The sequence below is a fragment of the Rana temporaria genome, chromosome 7 (assembly GCF_905171775.1).
Source record: "Rana temporaria chromosome 7, aRanTem1.1, whole genome shotgun sequence".
Taxonomy (NCBI): Eukaryota; Metazoa; Chordata; class Amphibia; order Anura; family Ranidae; genus Rana; species Rana temporaria.
The window spans coordinates 29158601-29173439 of NC_053495.1; the positions used below are offsets into that span (position 1 = coordinate 29158601).

Here is a 14839-nt window from a genome sequence, read left to right on the forward strand (position 1 = left end):
TGTCTTCTGCTGAGTAGTATATGGCGAATGATCACTCCCCTGCCTCCCTTCCTTCCCCACGCTCTGTACATTTCGCTAAATGCGTTCTGGTTGAATCCAGGTGATGGGGCTAATCTGGCTGACCGATCAGCAGTAACGGCCCTGGTAGTATTCAGGGCATACACTCATTGTCTGGGGAGAGCCATGTGATCAGGCTGATTGCATGCATCGCCATCTCCTCAATTATTTATGAACTGAAATCCCTGGTGCTGTATCTCACAGCTGCTTTTGACACCATTTAATTATTCAAAATAATCAGCTGCACATCTCTGAACTTGAGCTGACTCTAATTAGGTCCACACTTTGCACCGTGTCAGACTGACAAACCCACTGCGCGTTGTAACTCTAATGCCTTGTACACACCATCGGAATTTCCGATGAAAAAAACTCTTCTGACCGTGTGTGGGCCCCATCATTTTTTTTCCCGTCGGAGTTTAGAAATAGGACACGTTTTACCTTTTTCCGATGGAAATTCCGATCGTCTGTGGGGAACTTCGACGGAGAAAAAAAACACGCATTCTCAGAATCAAGTCGACGCATGCTCGAAAGCACCAAACTTAATTTTTCTCGGCTCGTCGTAGTGTTTTACGTCACCGCGTTTCGGACGGTCGGAATTTGGTCTGACAGTGTGTATGCAAGACAGCTTGAACGGAATTCCGACGAAAAATTCCATCGGATTTTATCCCATCGGAAATTCTTATCGTGTGTACAGGGCATAAGGCTGCTCTTACACTGAAACTGACAATCGTTTTAGCGGCGCTTTAGGGCTAGCTGTGCGCTTTTAAACCAAAAAAAGGATTAAAAACTCCTGTTTTGTGGTGCTTTGAAAGTGCTTTTAGGGCGCTTTGAAAGCGCTGCCCATTCATTGCAATGGGCAGGGCGTTTTGGGAGCACTAAATACAGCGATCCCAACCCGCCCTAAAGATGCTGACTTTTCGGAAAGTCCCACAAGAGCACCGCCCCAGTGTGAAAAGACGCACTGAAGAGAAGGCGGGTTTCAGGCGCTTTGCAGGGGTTATTTCTAGCGCTAAAACGCCTGAAAACCGCCCCAGTGTGAAAAGACGCACTGAAGAGAAGGCGGGTTTCAGGCGCTTTGCAGGGGTTATTTTTAGCGCTAAAACGCCTGAAAACCGCCCCAGTGTGAAAAGACGCACTGAAGAGAAGGTGGGTTTCAGGCGCTTTGCAGGGGTTATTTTTAGCGCTAAAACGCCTGAAAACCGCCCCAGTGTGAAAAGACGCACTGAAGAGAAGGCGGGTTTCAGATGCTTTGCAGGGGTTATTTCTAGCGCTAAAACGCCTGAAAACCGCCCCAGTGTGAAAGGGGTCTAAGTATTTTAATCCTTGGTGCTTGTATAGGGTGTCCACGGAAGGAAGGTGTCGGGTCACCACACAAAATGGCATCCAGTGGAAGTGTATGATTGAAACAGACAATTTATAATATTTCAGTGGATAATTACTATGTTAAAAATATTTGTTTGACACAGATATGTCCTATTATTGGACGTCTCATTTACAGCTTGATTGACGTTTTTCATCCTTTTTTTTTATTTATTTGGAATTGATTTTAAAATTGAAAATGCCGAAAAAAAATTCAAATGAAGGACACATATTTAAAGAAACACTAAAGGCAGATTTTTTTTTTTTTTTTAAATAACAAACATGTTATACTTACCTCCGCTGTGCAGCTCGTTTTGAACACAGTGTCCCCGAATCCGGTCTTCTGGGGTCCCTCGGCGGCTGTCTCGGCTGCTCCTCGCAAAAGCTTTCCACCTTCATGCGAGTGAGCTCGCATGGTGGAAAGCTTTTGCGAGCACACTCCCATGATACAGCGGCGGCCATAGCCGCCGACTGTATCACTCGGCCCCGCCCCCGGCGAGCCGCGTCATCCGCTGTGATTGACAGCAGCGCCAGCCAATGGCTGCGCTGCTATCAATCCGTCGAGCCTAGCCAATCAATGGCCAGGCTGGGAACAGAAGAGGATCACGTAGACGCGTGCGGGACTTTCGAGGGGTGAGGTAAGTAAAACGGGGGGGGGGGGGGCGATACCGTTGGATGTTTTTTCACCTTAATGTATAGGATGCATTAAGGTGAAAAAACATTTACCTTTACAACCCCTTTAAAGTAGGTGTGGTCACAGGTGAAAGGGCAACAAGATAAACTATTTTAAGTAGGTCCCCTTCCCCCCCCATGTAGTACTTCCCTTACATTGGTGGTCAGTTTGGAGCTTGGGTAACATATCCTTCTTATGCCAGTGGTCAATGGAGAGCATCAGCAACATCAACTCTTAAATTGGCGGTCAGTGAGCCCACATTATAGTGCTTCTATTATACCACTCCTCATTATAGTGCTGTTCATCAGTATAGTATTGAAAATACCCTCAGTGACACCATTATGTTCCTCAATGCCACCATCGTGTGCCCCGAATGGCACCATTACATTCCTCTGTTAATATGCAAAGTAGTGCAGGAAAGGGGCAGCAAGACATGGCTACCTGCTATGTTGCACTGGTGCCCATTGATCTTGTATGTATGTGATGCCACATATAAGGCTTAGAAGAGGATCACTGGGGAAAGTGCAGCAGAACATGTAGCTCTGCCTTTCTGCCACTTTCCTGTGCTGCTCTGAATGTGGGGGGGGGGGGATAATCGCACTATGGGATTGTGATCAATGGGTCTTGCCAGACACTGAATACTGTAGCTGATAAGGTAGATTATTTCATCCATGTTCTTTAGTGTGGATGGTATAACTGATTAGCTTATTTTATTAGGGGCTCGTTCACTTTTGCTTTGGCCTCTGAAAAGCAATCCGCCTTTGGAGAGCATTTGGCAGGCCCTGAGAAGGCGGTATATAGCCTCCTCACCACCTGCTTAAACTCTGCATTAGCATACCTCAACCACGCACATTACAGGTGGTAAGAATGGGTTGCGCTTAGCGGTGCTATACCCACCAAAAGTGATGGGCTATAATTCTTCCTGCGGAGCATATAGGTGTGGGGGGGGCGTGAGCCCTAAATTAGGCTAGTTTAAATCTCAGCTTGAGCTACTGAGCTTTGTGTTTAAATATGTGCAGTGCTCACTTCCTCTCTGCTGTCCCTGTAGTACCTGTTCTCTGCCACAAGATGTCATCAGTCTAACGGGTTGAATGACACCCAGCGCCACCATGGCACGCTACACTCAGTGCAGTGGCACAGAGAGCTGAGCCTGGAGTTGGGTTTTAATGTACAATATTTTATGTATACCTGATGATTGCAAGAACCATTTAAAAAATGTAAAGTATGTTTCCATTTTTTATGTTATGACCATAATAAATAGGGTAGACAGATCTGAAAAGCCACTATACATTCTCTTTAATGTGCCTGTATATTCATCCGTGGAGAGCACAGATCTACTGTTGAGACCTTTTAACCACAGACTTGAAAAACTCATAACCAAAAACGTAGTGGGTTTTATGTATACACATATCAAACCTACACACGTGCATATATTAGTAACATGTGCTGCGTGTAGTTGATAAAAAGCCTTTGTTGTGTGATTCTGTATACAGACACATCTGCTGTTTGCATAATATATATGACACGCTCCCTCTGGCTCATGCAGCAGCTGCGCGCTGATAATTATTTCCTTTATCAGTTTGCTTCCATATTCCACTTTACAAGTTGAAAGCATTAAATTGGACCTCAATAACCTCCAGACTTCCAGGAAATTAAGTCATAATTAATGTTTCAGCGCAAGCTTTCCCCTTTTCTACGGAACACTTTCAAAACAATGGTGGAGCTTACAAGGGAAGGGCAGAGAGCAAGGCGCATAGTGCGGTCACCCCCGACAACCAATCAGCCGCCATCTTTATTTTCAGTTGTTCTGATTCTGTAAAGTCATGAAAGGTGAAATATGATACAATCAGTGGTAATTGCTCTGTATGCTTTCAGGCTTGTTTTCTACTAATTAGAGGGAAGAATTGTATATTTTCAGCAAGAACATACTTTAAAGTAATATTGGAGTGTTAATCCTCAAAATCAGTTTGAGCTTTCAGTTTTTTAAATGCCTGCATTTTGTTTATTGTGTTAAAAAAAAAAAAAAGAAAACAGGGTGATGGAATTTTTTCCAAAACCAATTGGCAATGACTCACAATCCCATAAGAAAAGACAGATAAAACAAATTACATATATGGGAGAGGAAGATCCTCTTCCAAATGTCAGGATTTTTATGTGAGAGATTTCAATTGTAGTAATAAGGTAAGTACACCAAACACAGAGGGTTTGAACAAATATAAAGATTTAATATGTATAAAGAGTTCATAAAAACAATTATAACATGAATTGGACCACCATAGTTACAAAAAGCGAAGATAAAATATAGTATGCAGATTGCCAACTAGTTTCACACTTTCGTGCTTCGTCAGGGCCTTGCAACTTAATCTTTTTGGATTTAGTGGTCTGTGTATGACATGAACTAACGACAGAACGACATATTTTCATGTCATACACAGACCACTAAATCCAAAAAGATTAAGTTGCAAGGCCCTGACGAAGCACGAAAGTGTGAAACTAGTTGGCAATCTGCATACTATATTTTATCTTCGCTTTTTGTAACTATGGTGGTCCAATTTACCGTATGTTATAATTGTTTTTATAAACTCTTTATACATATTAAATCTTTATATTTGTTCAAAGCCTCTGTGTTTGGTGTACTCATTCTAATACCAAAGGCAACAGTGCCACCTATTGACAGAATTGAGAACTCGGTTAACTTCTAGCTTAGGGAGAAAAACATTTGATCAAAGACTACAAATTAGCCAGGTTTAGTTACCACCTAGCACAACTAAATTTACTAGCAGCCCTGTTTAGGACACATATGTGAACCAAAAATCCCTGTTTTTTTTTCAAAGTTTGATAGAATGGGTATATAGCAGTGTGCAGAGGGTTCATCCAGAATTTGTGATTTAGGCCGGTGTGAATTGCATTGGCAGATATCTTCTGCCACCAGCCCAGTTCACAATGACGAAAGGTCGCCAGCCAGCTATTCACAGCTTTCAGCCCCACCAGCAGTGATGGCTGCTGGAAGCACACAAAGTGCACCGTTCATTATAGTGAATGGGGCCGAAGATTCCTGCCGCTGCAGTTTGCACTGCCCTAAATCACCGGTGTGCCTTTAGTCTTAGGCTTATATAAAAATTTTGTGATTTGCTTTTTTCATCTACTTTAAAAATGTAAAAAATTGCATTGTAGGGAAAAAGTGACCATTAGTCTTTTCTTTCTATACTGTGTGTGCAGGAAGTCCAGCGGTGTACATCCGACATGAATATCACAGCAGAACACTCCAACCATCCTGACAACAAACACAAAAACAGATACATCAACATCGTAGCATGTAAGTAGTTTGTCCTTCTCTGTATATTCCTTCAGGTGTGTAGAATTAGGCCCCGTACACACGACCGAGAAACTCGACGGGCAAAACACATCGTTTTGCTCGTCGAGTTCCTTGTTCGGCTGTCAGAAAACTTGTCGAGCCAAATTTTCCCATTGCCCAATGAGGAAATAGAGAACATGCTCTCTATTTGGCTCGACGAGTTTCCCGACGGGTTTCTCTGCGAAAAGTGTACACACGACCGGTTTTCTCGGCAGAATACGTCTCCCATCGAGTTTCTTGCTGGATTCTGCCGAGAAAACCGGTCGTGTGTACGGGGCCTGACCGTTATACCATTTGGTGGTGGGTTGAGGCCTGGACATCCAATACAGAAATACTTTCATTTAGCATAAGAGTGGTCTGGCCTAAAGCTGATCGCAGCCAGTCTCCATTGTCACGTAAGTGTTATTCTATACAATATATATATATATATATATATATATATATTGTATATATTGCTCTAGCAAACTTGGCAAATTGTGGATGTGTGCACAAGTATGGGCTGCTTTTATTTTCCATGGTTCTTTTACTCTCACTTGTTGCTGAGCCTTAAGTAAGCTATTCACAATACAGTTTTCTTTCCTTCAACCACAGTTTGCATTGATGATCGATTTCCCCATCAACAGAGCCCAAAGTTAATGGGGGAATCCCTCCCACTGCGCTATTTTATTTTGACAGCCATCCGAATACAGCGATCCCTGCCAGCAGCTATAACCGCTAGCAGTAATTGCACAAAACAACCCCAACGGGCTGGTTTTACTGAAGTTGATTGATGGATCCCACTTGTGTTTTTAAAGTCAACTACATGCATGCATACAATAAGTAAACACCAATGCGACCCTCCCAGCTGATACAGTATATGATGTTGGCTGTACTAAGGGACGATGTATGTAGAAGAACTCTTACCTTAATCCATGGTCCCACAGAGTTTCTTCCTGTCGATTCTGGTTGTGTTGACTGTTCCCAGAGGCTGCTCTTCTAGTCCTCCTCAGACTGGTCTTGTTGTCGCCCCTTTTACTGACATCACAATACAGATCATTATGGTGGCCACCAGCTTGTGATGATGTGGGCATGCCAACCCCCTTTTCTGGCACTGGAGAGCAGGGGAGCGGAAAGCCAGATGCTACATGGCGGCCATAGAGTAAGATAAATAAACCTCTTTATTACATTATCCCTTAAAGTGGTTGTAAGCCCTTTACAACCACTTTTCACTAAAGGTATGCCTATATTAAGGCTTACCTGTAGCTACCGTGGATATCTCCTAAACCTGCACGGTTTAGGAGATATCCCTTGTATCAGCATGTGCCAACGTCATTGGCACATGCACACTGAAGCAATGGCTCGTTCATGCCGTTGCTTCAGCTGACGTGCAGTTACCAGCAGATCCTGCGCGCATGCGGTGGAGTGATGTCATCACGGCTCGGGCCAATCATAGCACCCGAATACCCGAAATGTTGCCGGGCAAAGCAGTGTGTTGGAACCGCTGCGGAGGCTTCGATCTAAGGTGAGTATTTCATAATAAGCTAGTAGGGTTTTTTTTTTTTTGGGGGGGGGGGGGGGGTTTACAACCACTTTAAGCCAACCATAGATGGAGGGGGGAAAAAACGCTTGGTTCCCCCTATTAAAACAGTCAGTGTTGATGGGGGAATCCTTCTCATGGAGCTATTTTGTTCTCTCAGTTGCAGGGCGGGGGGAGCTATCCCCAATGGAAGAACACACAGTAATTATTGCTAGTGGCTATAGCCACTGACAATAATTGCATGAAAAATCTGACATGCTGGTTGTACCCAAGTTGATCGATTTATCAACTCGTGTACAATCGGCCTGTCCATACATGGTTACAATCTCAGGTGGTCCCTGCTGAGCTGGCCTTTGATTCAAACCCTCTTTGGTTGGCTTTAGCCTTGGATTTCTCTTGTTCAGCCCCACAGGCTCAATGGGGGAAAAAACAAACAAATAGATTCCTCCATCAATGCAGCGCACCATGGATGGAGGAAGCTTCTGCCAGCTAATGTATTCTGGCAGCTGCCAAAACCCACAGAGTGGCTGCATTTAATTGAAAAATCACTGTTCGGCCAAGAATTCTAAACCCAGCTCCTTCGATTTTTCAGTTGACGTTTGTTGAGCCGCCGGGTAGTGCCAACAGGGCCTCTCTGGTTTTGAATTTTAACCAATTCAGCGGGTATGGCTAACAATAGTAAAACCAGCAAGGACAGAAGGAGGGGTAGGGGGGGTGTACATTGATATTTATTGTATGTATGACCAGTGTTCCACTTTAATGACTACATGATTTTCCAGAAATGTTTTATTGTTACAAAGAATTAAAAAATAAAAAGAAATTCGGCATGAGCTCCAGGCGCCACTGCCAAATGTGTGGACACTTGTTCCCGACACTGTTCCACACACAGTATTAAATGTTAATTAGCTGCTGTTACACACTTCAGTTCCAATTTCTACTGACTGAATGTAAATGAAAAATGTCTAACTTTCATTCTGTGCCGGACACGGAGAAAAGCCGCGTTTGATTGCAGCTCCTGCTGTGCGCTGAACATCCCGCTACTGTTTAATGATGAGGGAGTAGATCACTCACTGGCCGCACGATTCTGAGACTTGCTGGAGGGCACTTTTTGAAGCTTAAAGGGTCAATTCAACTAAAAGTGATTTTTTTTTCACTAATGAGTAGGTGCTGACAGCTTGAATAACCTACCAGACTGTTGCATCTTCTGGGGACGAAAGCTCTGCGGGTCTTGGCCCACCCATTTGTCACCACTATCAAGGGAATTCGCTCTTCTTATTGGGTTTTCATTTTACACTATGGAAAGGGTGTCGTGGACTGTGTCTCCTTCTGCAGCAGAAGGGGGGAAACGCCTGCTGGAGTCTCTTAAGACCTGAAGATTGCACACAAACCATCTCTATATATCACCAACATATGAGTTTTGTTTGGACTGACCCTTCCAAGCAGGCCTTTAATGAATTGTTAAAGTAGAACTATAGGCAAAACTTTAGGAAAAAATAAAATAAAGAAAGCAGGGGCAATCAAATACCACCAAAAGAAAGCTCTGTTTGTGGGGAAAAAAATTACCGTATATACTCGAGTATAAGCCGACCCGAATATAAGCCGAGGCACCTAATTTTACCACAAAAAACTGGGAAAACATATTGACTCGAGAATAAGCCTAGGGTGTCCATCTGCATGCCTCACTGTGCCCTTGCCTCACTGTGCCCTTGCCTCACTGTGTCCATGACTAGACTTACGTTTAACCACTTAAGGACCGCCTCCTGCACATATACGTCAGCAGAATGGCATGGCTGGGCACATGTACGTACAGGTACGTCCTGTACATGTACCCAGCCATGGGTCGCGGGCCCGCACCAGGGACCGCGGGACCCGATCGCCGCTGGGGTCCTGCGATCGGTCCCCGGAGCTGAAGAACGGGGAGAGTCGCGTGTAAACATGGCTTCCCCGTTCTTCACTGTGGCGGCTGCATCCATCGTGTCATCCCTTTTATAGGGGGACACAATCGATGACATCACTCCTACAGCCACACCCCCCTACAGTTGTAAACACACACTAGGTGAAACATAACTCCTTCAGCGCCCCCTGTGGTTAACTCCCAAACTACAACTGTCATTTCCACAGTAAACAATGCATTTTAAATGCATTTTTTGCTGTGAAAATTACAATGGTCCCAAAAATGTGTCAAAATTGTCCGAAGTGTCCACCATAATGTCACAGTCATGAAAAAAATCGCTGATCGCCGCCATTAGTAGTAAGAAAATAATAAAAATGCAATAAAACTATGCCCTATTTTGTAAACGCTATAAATTTTGCGCAAACCAACCGATAAATGCTTATTGCGATTTTTTTTTTTTACCAAAATTATGTAGAAAAATACGTATCGGCCTAAACTGAGGAGAAAAAATTGTTTTTATATATTTTTGGGGGATATTTATTATAGCAAAAAGTAAAAAATATTGCATTTCTTTCAAAATTGTCGCTCTATTTTTGTTTATAGCACAAAAAATAAAAACCGCAGAGGTGATCAATACCACCAAAAGAAAGCTCTATTTGTGGGAAAAAAAGAACGCCAATTTTGTTTGGGAGCCACGTCGCACGACCGCGCAATTGTCAGTTAAAGCGACGCAGTGCCGAATCGCAAAAAGGGGCAAGGTCCTTTAGCTGCATTTTGGTCCGGGTCTTAAGTGGAACTGGGGTTACATGTGTGCCAAGTTTCGGGTCCAGGGGACCTACAGCCGGCCGGGTCCCCAAATTTACCGGAGAAATTACGGTTTAACATGGGAGTCTATGGAAGCGGTGCCCGAATATGAAAAATCGGTGCTCCCCAGGCCGTAAGTCCCCCAGACAACAAACTTTGTACACATGTAGAGGAAGAGTGGGGCTATATGTGTGCCAAGTTTGCGGTCCAGGGGACCTATTGCCGGCCGGTACCGGGTCCCCAAAGTCCGGGAGATCAGGCGCAAAAAGGTGACTAGAGTATAAGCCGAGGGGGGCATTTTCAGCATAAATAAATGTGCTGAAAAACTCGGCTTATACTCAAGTATATACGGTACGTTAATTTTATTTGGGTACAGCGTCTCACGGCCACACAATTGTCAGTTAAAGTAACGCATTGCCGTAACGCAAAAAATGGCCTGATCATGAAAACTTCTGAGGGTAAAGTGGTTAAGAGTATTTTATATCATCTTTCATTTGTTATCCATCCCAGCACGAATGTTTACAGAGCATTAAATCCCAAGTCCATAGAAGGCTATCTACATTCAGTGAGAAGTGTCTCTTGTGCTGGTTGGTGTTGTCTTAGTTGAAATGTTCTGATTGCTGGAAACCTAGTGCTGTGTGTAGGATCTGGCAATAGAAAAAAATAAGGTTTGCAGTAACAAGCAGCCATCAGTACCTAGAATAAGTCTTGTTTAATGTGTAGTGTTTAGATTTTTTTTCCTGGAGTTCAGCTTTTAGACCCCACACACACTGGCAGTAGAGTCCAATGCAGGAGGAGGACACCGCTGCCGGCATCCTGTCAAACTTTTGATTGGCTGACAGCTGCTAAGGCCGGACAGTGCACCTAGCGACAGCGCCATCTTTAACACAGGGCAGTGTGTGGCCCAACGCAGCTGCTCCTTGAGCCCACACTACCAGCAATTAGTTGATAATTGGAGTCGGGAGGTCCCAATAATAAATTTTTCCCAGGGTCCAATGCATATTAAAGGTGGCCCTATCTATCAGTACTAATGTTTAGGGCAGTATACACCCAAGGATGAATGCCTGGAATGCAAGTCTGTATATCCATAGGGTGCATACTGCCCTAAATGCCAATACCACTGGGTACACCATCCAGCCCTTGCAGCTGTCGGCGTCTCTTAGACTTTGACAGGCTGACAGTGCATCTGTTCCTTTGCAGGGGCGGACTGACCATTGGGGCTCTCGGGCACTGCCCGAGGGCCCCATGCCACTAGGGGGCCCCATCAGGGTTGCCAGGCTCAATAAAACCAGGGACAGTATGTAAAAATCTGTGTTTTTTTTACATCTGTCCCTGATATGTCTGAAACGACATGCTTTTGATGTGAAAATCTGCCTCTGCACTGCCTCCTGGTATGGTGGCCATCTGTAAGCCCAGGGGCCCCATAGTCTTCTATTGCCCGGGGGCCCCATGAGTTGTCAGTCCGCCCCTGTTCCTTTGCCTACACCTAAAGGCCTTGTGTGCATTGGGCCTAATGCCGCGTACACACGACCGTTATTCGGGTTGTAAAAAATTAAGTTTTGAATGGTCTAGAAAAAACGACCTTTTTTTTCAACCCGATCATTAAAACGGCCTTGCCTACACATGATCGTGAAAAAAAAATGCTCTAGCAAAGTGCGGTGACGTACAACACGTACGTCGGCACTATAAAGGGGAAGTTCTATTCGGATGACGCCACCCTTGGGGCTGCTTTTGCTGATTTTGTGTTGGTAAAAGACGATTCACGCTTTTCAGTCTGTTACAGCGTGATGAATGTGCTTACTCCAGGGGTCGACAATATCCAGGCGCCAGGTCGCATTGGCGACAAGAAATTGTGACCTGGCGCCCGCGTCCGCCAGTAATTGAGGCCGCGAAGCCGCTGCCTCAATTACCGGCCGCCGCGATCACGCGGCGGGGCGCACGGAGGCACAGGATCCTGTGCCTCCGTGCGCCCCCACCTCCCCCGCCGTGCGATCGTGGCGGGGTCCGCGACGGCCGGTAATTGAGACCGCGGCTTTGCAGCCTTGTGAAGTCCTAAGCTCTTCGGAAGCTTCTGTGAGCTGGCGCCATCTGGTGGTGGCCGTTGGCATTACATTGGCATTGCAGCAATTTTAATGTTTATCATTTATCACTATTTTCACTGCCATCTCCTTCCCTCTAATTAGAACCCCCAAACATTATATATATTTTTTATTCCAACACACTAGAGAATAAAATGGCGATCGTTGCAATACTTTCTGTCACGCCGTATTTGCGCAGCGGTTTTACAAGCGCACTTTTTTAGGAAAAAAATACACTTTTTTAAATTAAAATATAAGACAACAGTAAAGTTATCCCAATTTTTTTTATATTGTGAAAGATAATGTTACGCCGAGTAAATTCATACCCAACATGTCACGCTTCAAAATTGTGTCCGCTCATGGAATGCCGACAAACTTTTACCCTTTAAAATCTCCATAGGCGATGTTTAAAAAAAAATCTACAGGTTGCATGGTTTGAGTTACAGAGGAGGTCTAGAGCTAGAATTATTGCTCTCGCTCTAACGATCGCGGCGATACCATACGAGTGGTTTGAATACCGTTTACATATGCGGGCGCTACTCACGTATGTGTTCGCTTCTGTGCGCGAGCTCGTCGGGACGGGCGCATTTTCTGGCTCCTAACTTTTTTAGCTGGCTCCTAGATTCCAAGCAAATTTGTCAAACCCTGGCTTACTCCATTACAAACGGTAGTTTTACCAGAACGAGCGCTCCCGTCTCATAACTTGCTTCTGAGCATGCACGTTTTTTTCACATCGTTAAAGCCCACACACGACCATTTTTTACGACGTTAAAAACGACGTGAAAAATTAGAGCATGTTCGAAATTTTTAATGCCCATTTTTTAGATCGTGAAAAATGGTCTGGAGCCCACACACGATCGTTTTTAATGACATTAAAAAAAAACTAAATTTTTTAGAACCCGAGAAAAAGTCGTGTGTACGCGCCATTGGACTCCTATCCCCACGGCATTTGATCGCTGCAAGCCAAATGTTCCCGCCCTCCTCTGCCCTGAACTATGCAATTGCTGGAAAAATGGGAAATGGAAAAAAGATTGTTGCCCTTTTGCCGCATAAACCTTTTAACTAAGATGCTTTGAATAAGATTGCTGCAAACTCACTAAATGACGTCTCTTGTAAAACATCCTTGATCTGTAAATTTACTCTAAAATTACCATTTGAAAATGTTCATATTCAACGTGTCCTCCCCGATTTCTGGCAGTAAGTTTTCTGTGTGTTTGTTATTTGCAGATGATCACAGCAGAGTGAAGTTGAGGCCTATTCCTGGCAAAGACTCAAAGCACAGTGACTACATTAATGCCAATTATGTTGATGTAAGTTGTCTTCATACACATAGCGCTGTTTTCCTTGATTATCAAATAGAACGAGAGAAAGTTGGTTGATTTTTTTTTTTTTTTTCTGATGTTTCATCCACACATTTTTTTTTTCTTCATTTTTAAATTTGTATCAAAGGACAGTTCACATCATGTATTCAATCCATAAAAGATGGTTCGCTTTTTTTCCTTTGCCTTAAATTATTAATTTGTTTGCCATGAGATGGCTTTTCATCTTGTGTTTGCTCGTCTTTGAAGGGCTACAACAAAGCAAAGGCCTACATCGCTGCCCAGGGACCTTTAAAGTCGACTTTTGAAGACTTCTGGAGGATGATTTGGGAGCAAAACACTGGAATCATTGTTATGATAACCAATCTAGTAGAAAAAGGACGAGTAAGTAGCGCCTGCCTTTTATAAGCAATTTTCTTGCCTTCTGGGGATGTCACTCCAGGGTGCTGGATTAGGGAGCCATGAAAAGGGGGATGAGAACTCCAATAGGCAGCATTTATATAAAAAAGACACATGGGTTATTTGTAATTTTTAAGATCTATAGAAGAGGTTGCTGGGTTATGAAGCTGGTTTAAAAATCCATGTCTTTTGAAAAATCTTTATTTTGAGATAGTATAATGCTTCTATTGTTATCTATTGCTATTATTATAGTGTTATTTTGTCTTTTATATTGTGTATGAGGTTTATTTATTTTTATTTTTATTTTTATTTACTTCGACCACGTTCAGATGTGTGGAAAGTTCACTTTTTAGAGTTGTTTGACAAGTAGTGAGGGAGACATGTCGACTTCTCAATGCTTGTTTTAATCCTATAAATGCCACATTGAAACCATATGCATTGAATGGGTACAGTTTTAAAAAAAAAAAAATGCAGCAAGCAAGATTTTTAACACCACAATGGAAAGGCAATGGACCAGTGTGACAACATACATAGAATTTAAGGGGACACATTTTTCTTGAGCTAAAGGTGCCAATAATGGTCGACAATTCATATTCATTTAAATTCATGATTTTACCGCATTTATCGGCGTATAACACATACTTTTTCACCCTTAAAATCAGGGGGAAATCGCGAGTGCGTGTTCTATGCCGATCCCTGCTGTCTAAGGGAAGAGGAGCGAGCGCCGCTGAATTACATAGAGCCGTGATCTCCTTCCTGTGTATCCGGCGCTCCGTCACACACAGCCACGCCTCCTGGCCCCGCACTGGACCACTGTACTGTCTATCATAGGGGCAGGAGGCGTGGCTGTGAGTGGCGAGCGCCAGGTACACAAAAAGGAGATTGCAGCTCTATGTAATTCAGTGGCGCTCGCTCCCCCTCTTCCCTCAGAGACAGCAGGGATGATCCGACACTGAAAGGGGAGACTGCAGATGGGCACTGAACAGGCAGGGCATTTTGGTAAATTTATAGGATGCAGATGGGCACTAATCAGGCTGCAGTGAGGAGCAATGCTGCAGATGGACACAGATCTGGCTGCATTGAGGCTGCAGATGGGCACAGATCTGGCTGCATTGAGGCTGCAGATGGGCACAGATCTGGCTGCATTGAGACTGCAGATGGGCACAGATCTGGCTGCATTGAGACTGCAGATGGGCACAGATCAGGCTGCATTGAGGTTGCAGATGGGCACAGATCAGGCTGCATTGAGGTTGCAGATGGGCACACATCAGGCTGCATTGAGACTGCAGATGGGCACAGATCAGGCTGCATTGAGACTGCAGATGGGTACAGATCAGACTGCAGATGGGCACAGATCGGGGTGCATTGAGACTGCAGATGGGCAC

General features: G+C 44.1%; 1 protein-coding gene across 5 annotated transcripts in view; it reads left to right on the forward strand.

Moving 5' to 3' along the window:
* PTPRG (protein tyrosine phosphatase receptor type G) overlaps positions 1-14839 on the forward strand; it is a 634330-nt gene that overhangs the window by 572615 nt on the left and 46876 nt on the right. For all 5 annotated transcript variants that reach the window (XM_040359120.1, XM_040359115.1, XM_040359118.1 and 2 more), the window contains 3 exons: positions 5309-5405; positions 12964-13046; positions 13305-13439. In XM_040359120.1, coding sequence (XP_040215054.1) covers positions 5309-5405; positions 12964-13046; positions 13305-13439 — 315 coding nt within the window. The remainder of the gene's footprint in view (positions 1-5308; positions 5406-12963; positions 13047-13304; positions 13440-14839) is intronic.